Source organism: Delphinus delphis, chromosome 2 (genome assembly GCF_949987515.2).
Source record: "Delphinus delphis chromosome 2, mDelDel1.2, whole genome shotgun sequence".
Taxonomy (NCBI): Eukaryota; Metazoa; Chordata; class Mammalia; order Artiodactyla; family Delphinidae; genus Delphinus; species Delphinus delphis.
This window is the reverse complement of record NC_082684.1, coordinates 28,471,238-28,484,835: the sequence shown is the minus strand read 5'-3', so window position 1 is coordinate 28,484,835 and position 13,598 is coordinate 28,471,238. Positions and strand designations below refer to the sequence as shown.

Sequence of the window (13,598 nt, the reverse complement as noted above, 5' to 3'; positions counted from 1 at the left end):
CTAGGGGCACTTCTGCTCTCAGTCTGGCCCGTGGACCTTGAGGGTCCCATCTCGCGTCTCAGCGTCCCCACCCTGGGTCCCACCTGCACTCACACACACAGCGACTCCTGGATGGATCCAGCAGGAGGCCGGGTCTGCAGGTGCACAGGTAGCTGCCCCTGGTGTTCACGCAATCCGAGTCCTCGCACAGGCCCAGGGTCAGGCACTCGTTGATATCTGCAGGGTTGGCGGAGATGACCAAGCGCCCCCCGACCCAGGCCTGATGGAGGGGAGGGGTCGGGGCAGAGTTCTCCTATGATTCTCCAAATAGAAAGACAGCAATAAGAGAGCTGCCGTTTACTAAGTGTGATCCCTCGCTCTGGGCCTCAGTTTCTTATTTGTAAAGTGGGGATAATAATAGTAACGACGATGTAGCCCTGTTAGGGGGATAAAATGAGATAAAAATTGCAAATCGCTGGGTCCAGGAACTGGTAATAACGGTCATAATATTAAGAGCTAATGTTTATTGAGTGCCTCGTGCCAGGTAGTATGCCAGGTGGATTGCATATGATACCTTATTTAATTCTCACAGTTTTATCAAGTAGGTCCACACGGCCTCATTTTATAAGTGAGGAAACTGAGTCTCCAGGAGTAACTTGCCCAAAGTCACTCAACTAGTAAGCGGCATCCTGGGACGTAACAGGGGGAGTAGATGAGGGCAGAGTTTGAGTTGGAGGGTGGAGAACAGGCTGCCCAGTCCCTCCTATTCAGTCTTCCTTGAGAGACCCTGAAGCATCTCTGCGGGACCCAAGATCCAGGGACCATGTCCACAGCGAGAAGCTGCAGGATGGAGGGGCCCCAGCAAGGACGAGGAGGCGGGAGGATGGAGGCAGGTGCTGGGAGGTGGAGCAGAGGTTTAAGAGGACAGGGGAAATCACAGTGCTCACACTCTGAGCTCCAAGAAGTCAGGGGCCCTCTTAGCGATGGCACCTTTGCTGCTGATGGTGAGCATGGGAGATCTGTGATGGCCGCCCTCCTCCAGTGCCAGGAGATAACACATGGCAGCCCAGTGTCGTCAGGGCCGCCTGCTCGTTCACAGGCATTGGAAATCGGCCCTGAGTACAGGAGTAAAGGGGCTGCAGGATGACTCAGCTTGGGCACCAAGGGGAACCACTGCTTAGCAGGATGTTCTATTGGGAGGGAGAGCTGGGACGGGGAACTGATCCGTTCGCCTCCAGTCTATGGCCAGAGTGATGTCTAAACTCAAATCTGACTTGCCTCCTGTCTGCTTGAGAAGCTTCTGGGCTCCCCCTCACCTCCTAGAGGGAGCTTCTAAACCCTCACCTGGTATCCAATGTCCTCCACCATTTTCCAAAAACCTGTGGGTGGGCCGGTGGCTCTGATGAGACCCTGGGATGCGCTTGTTATCTCCTGTGGGTGCACTGGCTGTACTCCAGCCGGCCCAAACTGCTCCTTCGCTCATACTCGTCCCTCGGCCTGGAATGCCCGCATCCCCTTCTAGTTGGCCAACTCCATTCATTTTTTTAAGTCTAGGTCAGGTATCACCTGAAACCTTCCCTGATCCTCCAGTCTGGGAAGGGGCCCCACCATAGGATCCCATAGCACCCAGTGCCTCTTTCTCTCGAGAGCACTTCTCTCATAGCGTGTAATTGTTAAGGCATCTGTCTTCACCTGGGGCAGCAGCTGTGTCTCATCCATCACTGTGAACTAACACCTGGCACAGTGTATGCAGATCATAGCAATACCCCAAAATTAGCCTGTGGAAGTAGGAGAGAAGGATGGAGAGAGGAGGGATGGTGCCTGCAGGTGCAGAGATGAGCGGGTCCCATCCCAGACAGGGAGACCACAGCCACAGACATGGGAAGGGGGAGGTTTCAGGGGCAGGGCCTCCTGGGGAGGGCACCTTGGCATCCTGAATCCTGTGGGCTTGGTGGAGGAAGGACAGAGAGAACATTCGAGATCCTGGGAATAACTTTAACACTGCAGACTAGGAAACATGCCAGGCGGAGAGGCCACTGAGGACGGTTTAGATACGAGCAGCCCCATCGCACTCTCTAAGGGCAAAAATACCAACTTCTCCCCACACCCACTGTCCGTGAGGTCCTTGCCTCATTGCCCTGGAGGGAGGCTAAGCCTGGGCTCGGCTGGGTCAGAGGTCTTCCCTTTTGCCGAGTCCAAGCACCTGTTCTTATCCATGGGCCAGAAATCCCCACAGGCAGATAGCTCAGCCGCCCCAGACTCCTCTCTCCTGAAGCCTCCACGGGGAGGGGACCTAGGAGACCATCTGGGTCAATCCCGTCTCTAACCTAGCTTCAAGCAAAGTGAACTGCACGGACAGCGATTTGTCCAGTTCCCAAAGCTCTCCAAAGGGGCAGCTGCCTCAACCCCAGGAGCCTCCCACTGACTGGAAGGCCCAGCTCATATCTCACCTATTGCCAGGTCCACAGCCAACAAGGGCTCCCTGCTCAGAGCCATGGCTGAGCTCCCCCCTGCCCACTCTTCTGTCCTGAGGTGTCCCTGGGCCTTGCCCCTCTGGGGGCCTCTAATGCAGAGCACCTGGGCCTCAGCTGGCCTTACAGAGCCTACCAGCCAGGCCAGCAAGGCCAAGGACTGTGCTTTATGGTCCCCCTCCCCCATTCCCCCTCCATTCCCTCCACCTGTGCCCTCCCGGCTCCCGGCTTCGGGAAGGAGGCCTGAGCAGCTGAGGTGCTTTGCTAGTAAGAGTCCATAGTGGTCCCCACCAACTCAGGCTGACTTGATCTCCCACCCTGGAGTTAAAAGTCTTCCCATTCCAGGGAGAGCAGCCCAGGAGGTGAGTGGATGTGCGGGGACCGTGGAGCACCTTGAGATAGAGCACAACACAGCCCTACAGAGTCACACACCCAGATCTGGGTGGGGGTGGGTAGAGATGGGGAGGAGGGGAGGGCTTGGCTCCCAGGCGCTTTCTCAGCTGCACCATCACTATCCTCTGACTTCCTTGGGCCCCCAGGAAGCAGCAGCCCCCATAGCTCCCCCAAGCTGGGGCTTAGAGGTACCCAGTGGAGACCACTCAGACAGTGGCAGCTGCTCCTTCTATCTGGGGATGTGGGTGTCTCCCCGCATCATCAAGCCTCTGTTATTTCTGCTCCCCAAGCCCAGCCCTGTCCCTGGTTATTCTTACCTTGGCAGTGAGTGAGGTTCAGCCTCTTGTACCCCTGGGGACACTCCAACTGGCCATTTTCAATCACTGGGAAGGCTAAGGATTGAAGATACAGACAGGTTTCACTGGAGGGCCCTTGGGCTCCTCTGTCACCCATGCTGGGAAGTGGGGTGCAGTCTGGATGTCCAGCCCACTCTGCAGCTGTGAGGCCCCATCCCCCCAAGCCATTGCCCTGGGTGGCTGCACCTCCTTAGCTGAAATCCCTTCCCCGGCTCTCACCAGGCTACTCTCAGCCCACTTGCTATTACTAAAAATGATACCTAGTGACTAGATATCTTGTATATATAGTTATAATAATATAGTCATATAGTTATTAGATACAGTATATATTATATGATATCAATGTTATACAATATAACATGTGATTGAAGAAATTTGTGTGTTTTGTTTTTTTTACTTTTTGTTTTTGAAGTAATTATGGATTTGCAGGAAGTTGCAAAAAATAGTACAGTGAGGTCCTGTGCTTCCATCACCCACTTTCTCCCAATGTGCATCTTACACAACTCTAGTTGTTTTGTTAGTTTTTAAACATCTGAATATGACAATTCACAGTCTGGTTCTAAGTTCAGTTTATTCTGATACTTGGTTTGAGTGCCACCCTAGCTGACAAAGCCCCCCGATCCTGGAAGAAGCTCACCGTCGATTGCACTTATAAATCCATGATATCTATTCACTCACATTCACCAACCATGGGATGTTGTTGTTGAAATTTGGTTAGTAATTTTCACGTTCCTTGAGGTCAGCTAGTTGTTTTTACAAAGTCAAAAAGAGTTAGAATATCCCAGTTCTTGAGTTTTTCAAGTATGCAAGGGGAGAGGATTTATAGCAGCAAATTACAGGATGATGGAATTTTTTCCAAACATTCATTTTCAAAAGGCTCTGTCCCACCACAACTTCCTTGAAAAGCAGCCCCGCTTAAAGTTTATAACAAAACTGGGCAGTGGTCTGAGTCCAGACGGGCCAATAAGGCAATAACTGTCAGTATTTTGGTGCTGATACATGTCTTATCTTGATTTCACACCATTCCTCTTACTTTAAAGAGAGAGAGAGAGAGAGAGAGAGAGAAAGTATGCTTAAAAACAAAAACAAACAAAGAAACAAAAACAACTGACATTCAGTAAAAACAGGGAAAACATCTCCACTACCTTGGAGGGTCAGACTCGCATGTCAACCTCCAAAGAAGTGCTTTGAAGGTGTTTTTTTTTTGAAGATGTTTTTTCTTGAAAAGGGCTAGCAGGTAGTATACTATTGACAGCTGCCTGTGATCACAGAAAAAGGCAGGAAATGTGGAACACCCATCTTTTTGTTTAAAAAAAATGAAGAAGGACTGCTTTTTCAGTTTGATGATTCCTTTGCCAAGACATAGCCAGTAATTCTCAAGGGGCACAGGCATTTCCACAGACACTATTCCAATATGAAGCTCCGTAAAGATACCTTTATACTTTAAAGATCTTGTTTTATGAAGTTAACCGCATGATGACTTCCTGTGACAGCTTGTCTTCTCCCAGCTTTGACTTCTTTGTGGCAATACCCTGCCTATGAAGGGTACAGGGAGGGGACTTTCCAGTTAGCATTCCCCAGCTCCATTGCCTTGCTGGTCCTAACATCAGCCGCTGTACTTATAGAGTTATTGGGTAAACCTTATTTTTATTCAAGAAGTCATTTACTGTGGAGAATATAGGTCTTCTATCTTCTAAACAGGTTCAACCTTTAGTGGCTTACACAATAGATAGTTCTTCATATATTTTATTGCTGAAATAGATTCTTGCAAATACCAAGAGACATGTTAATAATACCTATACCTTCATCCAGTTATACAGCAAAATGTGAGTGTCTCAGTGTTTTAAAATGTTTTCTTTTTTTTTTTTTGAACATTTATCTGTTTATTTATTTGGCTGCATCGGGTCTTAGTTGGGGCACATGGGATCTTTGTTGCCACGTGCGAGATATTCGTTGTGGCATGCAGGATCTTTAGTTGTGGCATTCATGCGGGATCCAGTTCCCTGACCAGGGATCGAACCTGGGCCCCTTGCATTGGAAGCGGAGTCTTAGCCACCGGACTGCCAGGGAAGTTTCTAAAATGTTTTTCTAATCAAGATAGCTTTTACTCTGTCATTAGCTGTTATCTCTGGGCACATTATACACTGAAGGCAAAGTCTGGTATTAACGATAGTAGATATAAGCTGTATTTTTTTTTAAGCTGTATTTTATATAGACTTCTTGATCATTTGACTCCTGGGGTCCATTTTGGGTCCCATCTGAGAGGTCATCATTATTTTTACCTTGGAATATGGCCGATTACGTGTCAGAGGAGAAGTGTCAGCATTGCATTTTTAAAGGATCGCTTAGGATTATTCATATTATTTTATTTTATTTACTTATTCTTTAAAAGAGGATTTTTAAATAATTAATTAATTAATTTTGAGCTGCATTGGGTCTTCGTTGCTGCGTGCGGGCCTTCTTTAGTTGTGGCGAGCGGGGGTGACTCTTTGTTGCGGTGTGCGGGCTTCTCACTGCGGCGGCTTCTCTTGTTGTGGAGCACAGGTTCCAGGTGCGCAGCCTCAGTAGTTGTGGCTTGCTGGCTCTAGAGCGCAGGCTCAGGAGTTGTGGCGCACGGGCTTAGTTGCTCCGCAGCATGTGGGATCTTCCTGGACCAGGGCTCGAACTTATGTCCCCTGCATTGGCAGGCAGATTCTTAACCACTGAGCCACCAGGGAAGCCCCTCATATTATTTTAAATCCTGTTTCTCTGCAAGAATTTTTTAGAGTCCTTTCTCCGCTTGGTGAGGGCTGCTTTATTTAAAACTAGACAACCTAACTGAAGAACCCCACAAACAGCATTGTCGTGCATCACATGTTGTGATACCAAAGACAAACATGAGGAGGTGCCGTGTTTCCCTGGAAGCCCCACACTTCCCTGAGGACACTTGCAACAGTCCGACATAGAGATCAAGTGAGGACATAAATGAGTAAAGCTTAATTTTTTTTTTAAGATTAAAGAACAGTAAATTGAAGTTGTAATTTTTTCTTTTTTGCCACAGATGGTATTCCCCAGGGTTTGCATGTTCTTCCACATGGGAACTAGGCTTCAGCCTAAAAGGCCGCTGTGTGGCGATAAGTGAGTATTCTGAAAATGCTGACATTGAGAAAAAGGATGGGGTGAGGCCGGGAAATGTGAGCGCCTGGCCCGGGGCCTGGTGGCATGAACTGAAGACCGGGAGGAAGAAAGAAAGAGGGGAAGTTGTTTGGAGAAACTCAGAAAGCAAGCTGATTAGATGCAGGTGTGGAAGGTGGGAAGGAATATCTTGAGGCTGATGCCAGGGGCCGGGAGAACTGAGACAAGGGGACATCTGGACAGGGCTTTGGAGGCCTGAGGCCTTTGGTGCGTATTGTCCTGTCTGTTTCTCCTGTCTGTTTCACAGGTTAGGAAGGAAGGTGAAGCTCAGAGGGGGCCTAGTCGGGGTTGCAACCAAGCTTCTGGCTGCCAAGGGCACATCCCTCCTACAGCCAGAGAGGAAGGGAGGGGGGAGCCAGGAGGCCAGGGCAGCAAGGTGGTGTAGGCAGAAGGACCTTGCTTCTTTACGGAGCAGGAGAGGGGTGGCAGAGAGCTGGGATCACAGTAAGGCTGGGCACCAGCTGTGGCACCTGCAGGGTACCCCGAGAAGCTGAGCAATGCGTGAACTAAGAGGAGTGGGGCTCATCCGTTAGTCTGGAAACATGCGCTTTTTCTAGAAAGTGATTTCCTCCTGAGAGGACTCTGCCTTCTCACTGGCCTGAAGAGAAACTGTCGGCTGGACAGCCCTTGGTGAGGGCAGACTTCTAGAGAGAAAGAAGTGTCAAAACCAGCGTTCCTCGTGAGACACCCATTTTTGCCAGCACCCTGCACCCCACCCACCCCGAACCAGGGCCCTCAGCCCCCTTCCTCAAACCCACAGAGGCCTCCTATAGGGGGCTGGATCCCAGCTTCTGTAAGACCAAGTGCAGCAGCCAATCCACAAAAATCTGCTTATATCTCTTTGGGGGAAAGAAAGTCGAAGTTGAGATGAGCACATGGAAGGGAGAAACCTTGGCTTGGGGTGAGAATTCAGCACTCACCCACGGCTCTGAGCGAGATTTCGGCAGTGATGGGGGAGGGCGGGTATCACCAGGCGCACCTCCCAAGTGCTCCCAGCACACGTAGGCCTTCCCTTGCTGTAATGCTTAATGGACTGTGCTGTGGCTGCCTGTTTGCTTGTCCATCTCCCCTGCTAGTGCATAAGCTCTGTGAGGACAGGGACCTTGCCTTCTTTGTCATTGCTATGTCTCTGGAGTCAAGCACAGCACACGGAATAGTATAGGCAATCAAAATGGAATGAGTAATAATAGCAGACACTAAAATAGCTCATACTATGGGCTAGGTCCTATTATAAAGGCTTTACAGGTAATAACTTATCTAATCCTCATAACAGGCCTTGGAGATACTAATATTATCCCCATTTTACAGATGAGCAAACTGAGGTACAGAGAGGTTAGGAAACATGCCCAAGGTCACTCAGCTGATGGATTGAGCTGGGATTATGCATCTGCTTCCAGAGGATAAATTCTGAACTATTCCCCTCTACTGCCTACAAATAAATAAATGAACGAACGAATTCATGACGAGCCTTAGGAGTTGTCTAGGCCAAGAATCTTAGGGTCCAGAGGCCACAGGGAGATGCCTGCCCAGCAGGAAGCATATGACCCTTCCTGGGAACTCCTCCTCTCCCTTTTATAAAACAAGGGATCAGGAGAGTGAGTGGGGAAAAAAAGGCAGGGACACCCAGAAGGAGGTCAGAAGAAGTAATCAGATGCTGGGCAGGTGCTCCGTAATGTGTACAACCAAAGCGTCATGTAGAATCGGTAAAGGAAATAGTGAAGAACATGTACTCCTCCCGTGGCCCCTCAGCCAGATCAAGGATAAGTCAAGGGTCAGAGAGCAGAGGACTTGTGGATCTGGAAGAAGAGAGTGGCTGATCTGGGATTCCTGTGGGTGCTTCAGAGAGGCTCTTTCGGGAAGTGGTCTTGCAGCTTTTGGACTTTGACCCGAGAAGCCAAAACAGCTGCTGAGGGGTCAGCTGGACTCAACCTCAACTCCAAGGAGTCTGAACATCACCAAGTGCCTGTGAAGCACATAGGGCAGACATGCATGACTTTCCTGGTCAGGAAACCTGGGCCATGCGGGCCTGGAACTCAGGTCTTCTGGCCCCGGCCCCCAGCCCTGTCCACTCACTGCTGCACCTTGGTTGCTCACAGATGGGGAAGGAAGCAGAGGGTTCCCTGGCTGCAGCCTGCCCCCACCCTGCGGATTCTCACCCTTGGCTGCTGGAATTCCCAAGGAGGCCTCAATGAGAGCAAACTGATTGCTGGAGACAGTTTTGGCCCTGACTCCGAGACAGAGCTCGGGGAGGAGACGGTGGAGACATATGTCTGGCCACCGGGCTGTTTACAAGCCATGCTGATCTCAATCTGTGATGACAGATGGCTGCAGCAGGGAGATGTGGAGGGTCCCTTGCCACACACCCTTCTGCCCAGAGAACAGATACACACACACACACACACACACACACACACACACACACACACACACACACACTGGACGAGGCTAAGTTTGATGCACAGGGGCTCGTGAGCAGGCTGGAGCTGAACCCCTGATCTGTAAGCTTCAGGTGGGTAAGCTGGATAGAAACTTTGACTCCCCGGGAGCAGTGGAAAGAGTGAGGGTGCTGGGGCAGCCAGACTAGCGCCTAATTCCTGGCTCCACTCTGACTAGCCGTGTGACCTGGGCACATTTCTTAACCTCCCTCGGCCTTAAATTTTTCACCTGTAGAAGTGGGGACAGAAACTCAGTTCGTGGGTTGTTGTGAGGATTAACTGGCTGTTTACTGAAACAACCAATGTCAGACTGAAACTAGCATAATGATAATGCCTGGCACAGTACCTGTAAGTATTCCTCAAGCCTCCCTCCCTCCCTTCCTTCCTTCCTGTCTCCCTCCCTCCCTCCCTTCCTTCCTTTCTCCCTCCCTCCCTCCCTCCCTTCCTTCCTTTCTCCCTCCCTCCCTCCTTCTCTCCCTCCCTCCCTCCCTTCCTTCCTTCCTTTCTCCCTCCCTCCCTCCCTACCCCCTTCCTTCCTTCCTTCCTCCCTCCCTCCCTTCCTTCCTTTCTTTCTCCCTCTCTCCCTTCCTCCCTCCCCCCCTTCCTTCCTTCCTTCCTTCCTCCCTTCCTTCCTTCCTTCCTTCCTTCCTTCCTTCCTTCCTTCCTTCCTTCCTTCCAGAAACACAGTTTCGAGGAAAGCAAGGTGGCCTGCTGCCCCTCACTGGCTGGAGACACTTGGGCAAGTTACTCTCTGAGCCTTGGCTTTCTTATCAGCAAATGGGGATGACTTTTCCTTTCTCAGAGGGTTACTGTGAACACTAAACAGGCGTGCAAAACCCGGAGCATGATGCTTGTCACATACTGGTAATTATAATAATGTCCATTACTCCGGATCTTCCTCCTTGGTGAAGTCCTAATGGATCCTGCAATGATTGTGGAAATGCCACCCAAAGACAGGCTCTGACTGCTTCCTCGGGAGGCTCCGGAGCCAGAGTGGGTGTCTTGGTCACCATGACCAGTGAGGTGCAGAGGGGTCTGGTCAGAGCCCTGGCTCAGACAGGCGCCGCTTCCGCCACCCTAACCCTATCCCTCCCAGGGCTCTCCAGGCCAGAGATGCCACGTGTCAGTGACACCCCTGCTAGGGTAGGGAGGGTGCTAACTGGAGCTGAGTCACAATTCCCAGGAGGCTTCGAGACAAAGAATCACGGCTTTTATCAGCCCAACAACTGGAATTCTGAAAATCTCATTTCTTTAGGGCAGGAGACTGGGTGTCTGACCCAGAGTTACAGAGAACAGGAGCCCCACCCCGGCACAGCTGTCCCCCCAGCCGGGGTCCTCTAGCTCATTGAATGCGTAAGCCAAGAAGCAGAGGAAGGGGATTACAGAGCGATTAGAAGCAGGGCTCTGGGGTCACATAGACCTGGAGTTTCAGGCCCAATTTCTTCATCTGCAAAATGGAGATAGTAACACCCACCTAGAGATGTTGTTAAGAGGCAAGGAAATGAGAACGAACTTAGTGTGGGGCTTGGCGCGTATTACATCCTCTGAGTAAAGGGCTGCTAATGAGGACGTGATGAGAGTGATGCTGCCATGACTCGCCCTAGGCTTCTCTGCTCCAGCCTCCTCAGACATCACCTTCACATGCCCACTCTCCTCGGGGGCTGGCATCACAGACCTACACCTGGAACACTCCTTGTGGGCAAGGGCCATGGCAAAACCCAGCCAAACCAAGGCTTTCCTTCTATTGAGAGTTTCAAATAAATGTTCAGATGTATATATAAACCTATATTCCCTCAGAAATCAATTTCCTTTCCACACACCTGTTCTTGGTAGGCATACTCCTCGTGGCAGGGAGTTCAGTACTTCTGGAAACATCCCGTTATATTGCTGGGCAGCTGCAGTTTTTAATAAGTTGTCCCTACTGCTCAGTTTCCAGTTGAGTTCTGCCTACTAGAAACATCCACACATCGGCTTTTGCCCACGCCCTGAAACCACACGGAACAAGCCTGCCCACTCCCCCAACCCCCGGATGTTTCTTTCAACGCATCTCTGTTAATTCAGGCCTGCACTGCAGGTTGCTTCCCTGCCTGTCTGTTCAATCCAATCTTCTGGCAGGATGTTGTCCTTCATGTATACGTGGAATACAGTCCTGGGATGCACCCTCTTGACTGTAAAATCCTGGTCTAGCATCCTGATTTGTATTGTCTTCAGGTTGCCCCAACGCCCCCCTGCCCAGAATGATTAGGGAGATCCTTGTCCCCTAAGAATCAGACACACTGTGATTTGAATCCCAGCTCCCCTATCCTAGCTGTGTGACCTTGGACGAGTTCCTCAGCCCTCTCTGAGCTACATTTTTCTCCTCCGTCAAATGGGGATAAAGATCTTTAGCTTGCCACTGGTTGTGACAATGAAATGAGATCACGTAGGTGCAAAGCACGGCATAGCGTAAAACTTCAGTACCTGGCAGCTCTTATTGTTTTTAAGAGAGAAAGACGCAGAATTCCTTGAAGGGGACGAGCAAGAGAATCAGCTCTCCCTGGAGACACAGGGAGGGGCCTGGATTCTGCGGTGAACTCATCCTACGCCAGGCAGACGGAGAGATGGTCTCGTGGCAAACAGCCGGGGCCCACCACTGCGGGCCGCGCGCCGTGTGCCAGCCCAGCCTGCCCCAGCAAAGGGGCCTTGGGGTTGACACAGCCGGTGCCAAGCCAGATGGGGCAGCGGCCAACTTTCCAGTCAACCCAGATGTCTGTCTTTCTCAGATGGAAACTCAAAAATGTGGTCTCAGTCAAAGTGGCTTTTGAGAGCCGTGTGCTCTCCAGACCCTGCAGAAGCTCTGAGCTGCGACTTTTGATAACTCCCCAGGGGTCGGGAGGATGTGGCTCAGGCCAGGTTCTGGCAGGTCAGCTGTGTCTGTCACTCAGAGTGAAGGGAGAAAGGTGGGGGGACCAGAGGCTGACCTAGATTGACTCTCTGAGCCGTTTCCCTAAGAAGGCACTGAGGAATTTTTCTGGAAGAAACGGGATTTGTCTGTGCCATGTAACTGAGACTTCAAGGCAGTCCTTTCCCATGTCAGAAATAGCAACACTGCAGGGACCTTCTTCAACCGTCCTGTACAGCCTCAGAAGCCAAAGCTGATTTAGCGGAAGCCATGAAGTCACGTGGTTCCCCCTGCTGCTGGCTCCATCACTCCCCTCACCCCCTGATTCTACTAGACCACCTTGTTGGGGATGACAAAGCCCTTCCCTGAGGGGCACAGCCTTATTTTATCAGAAGAGAAATAGAGGTTCAGAGGGGCAGAGCCACCAGGGCTGAGAATGTTCCAGAACTCAGGAGTATGCCTGTCTTGCCAACCATTCCCAAACCTACCCCAGCAGCTCGCCTTTTTTCCTAGAGTCTTGCACAGTAACTTGCCTGTCTTGCCTACGTAAAGAAACATTCCCCACCCTGGCCCCAGGCCTGGGACTGGAGCTAGGTGTCTGGCACCCTGTCAACACAAACAAGGTTCCCCAGCATCTTGCCCCTTCTCTCTACAATGCCCAGCTGCACTTTAATGCATTTTAAATGTTTACATTGCCCTTTGCAATTCCTTGCTCAGTGTGGGGAATGCCTAACATTCCAGGGTCTGCACCCTTGTGCCCAGCTTGCTGAGGTGTGCTGAACACAGTGAGGGGTGGTGCGAGCAGGGGACAGGGAGGGGGTGGGTGCTCAGCCTTGGGTGTGCTATGCTCCAGGAAATGTTCTCACTCTCTTGATCTCACCTGCCTGTGCAATTTCCTTGGGTTGTTAAGCTCTTTCCCATCTCTTTGGCCCCCTCTAATAATTCTATTTTTAAAAAATAAATAATTTATTTATTTAATTTTTGGCTGCATTGGGTCTTTGTAGCCGCGCGGGCTTTCTTTAGTTGTAGTGAGCAGGGCCTTCTCATTGCAGTGGCTTCCGTTGTTGTGGAGCACGGGCTCTAGGCACGCAGGCTCAGTAGCTGTGCCTCGTGGCTCTAGAGTGCAGGCTCAGTAGTTGTGGCGCATGGGCTTAGTTGCTCCGCGGCATGTGGGATCTTCCCGGACCGGGGCTTGAACCCATGTCCCCTGCATTGGCAGGTGGATTCTTAACCACTGCGCCACCAGGGAAGCCCTACTCTAATAATTCTTCAGACCTCATCCTGGATGTCACCTCTACAAGAAGCTTTCCCTGATCCACAAGTTTGGGAATGGATCTCCTACCCCACGGTGTACAGATGTGCAGGTTGTGCACTGCACAAAAGCTCCACATCTAACAGAATCATTGGCATCCTGGATTTGTCCAATTATAAAGACTATTTTGAACACATGGAAGCGGCACCTTTCTCTAATTTGCACAAAGGTGGTCCCGGTTCTGCTGTCTGCGCCCCCCTCCCCCACCAGCCTGTAAGCTTGCAGAGGGGAGGCACTGTTTCTACCTCATTCTCCACTGTTAAGGCCTACACACTATGGGTACTTCAAATGGGTACTTCATCAATGAAAATATTTGCTGGCTGAGTGGAGTGTGGGATATGGAAGTCTCAAGGGTGGGTCTGACCAGGAGGAATAAAAGTGGTAAAACATCTTTGGCCTGCAGGGGGTGATGCTGAGCAGCTCCACACACTCCTCCCCATGGGGCAGTGGGTCCAGTCCCTCTTCCTTTCTTGGAGGGATACTTCTAACAGTAATTATAACAGCTACCACTTACTGACCTAATGCTAAGTACAGGTGCCATCTCATTTACTCTCCACAGCGGCCTTATGAGGCTGGCCCTATTACTGTCTCCATTTC

At 50.8% G+C, this 13,598-nt stretch overlaps 1 protein-coding gene across 2 annotated transcripts in view; it reads right to left on the bottom strand.

Moving 5' to 3' along the window:
* The window catches only part of LTBP2 (latent transforming growth factor beta binding protein 2), a 98,624-nt gene that overhangs the window by 31,221 nt on the left and 53,805 nt on the right, over positions 1–13,598 (bottom strand). For both annotated transcript variants that reach the window (XM_060004194.1, XM_060004195.1), the window contains exons 9-10: positions 3,161–3,235; positions 94–216 (exon numbers count right to left, since the gene is read on the bottom strand). In XM_060004194.1, coding sequence (XP_059860177.1) covers positions 94–216; positions 3,161–3,235 — 198 coding nt within the window. The remainder of the gene's footprint in view (positions 1–93; positions 217–3,160; positions 3,236–13,598) is intronic.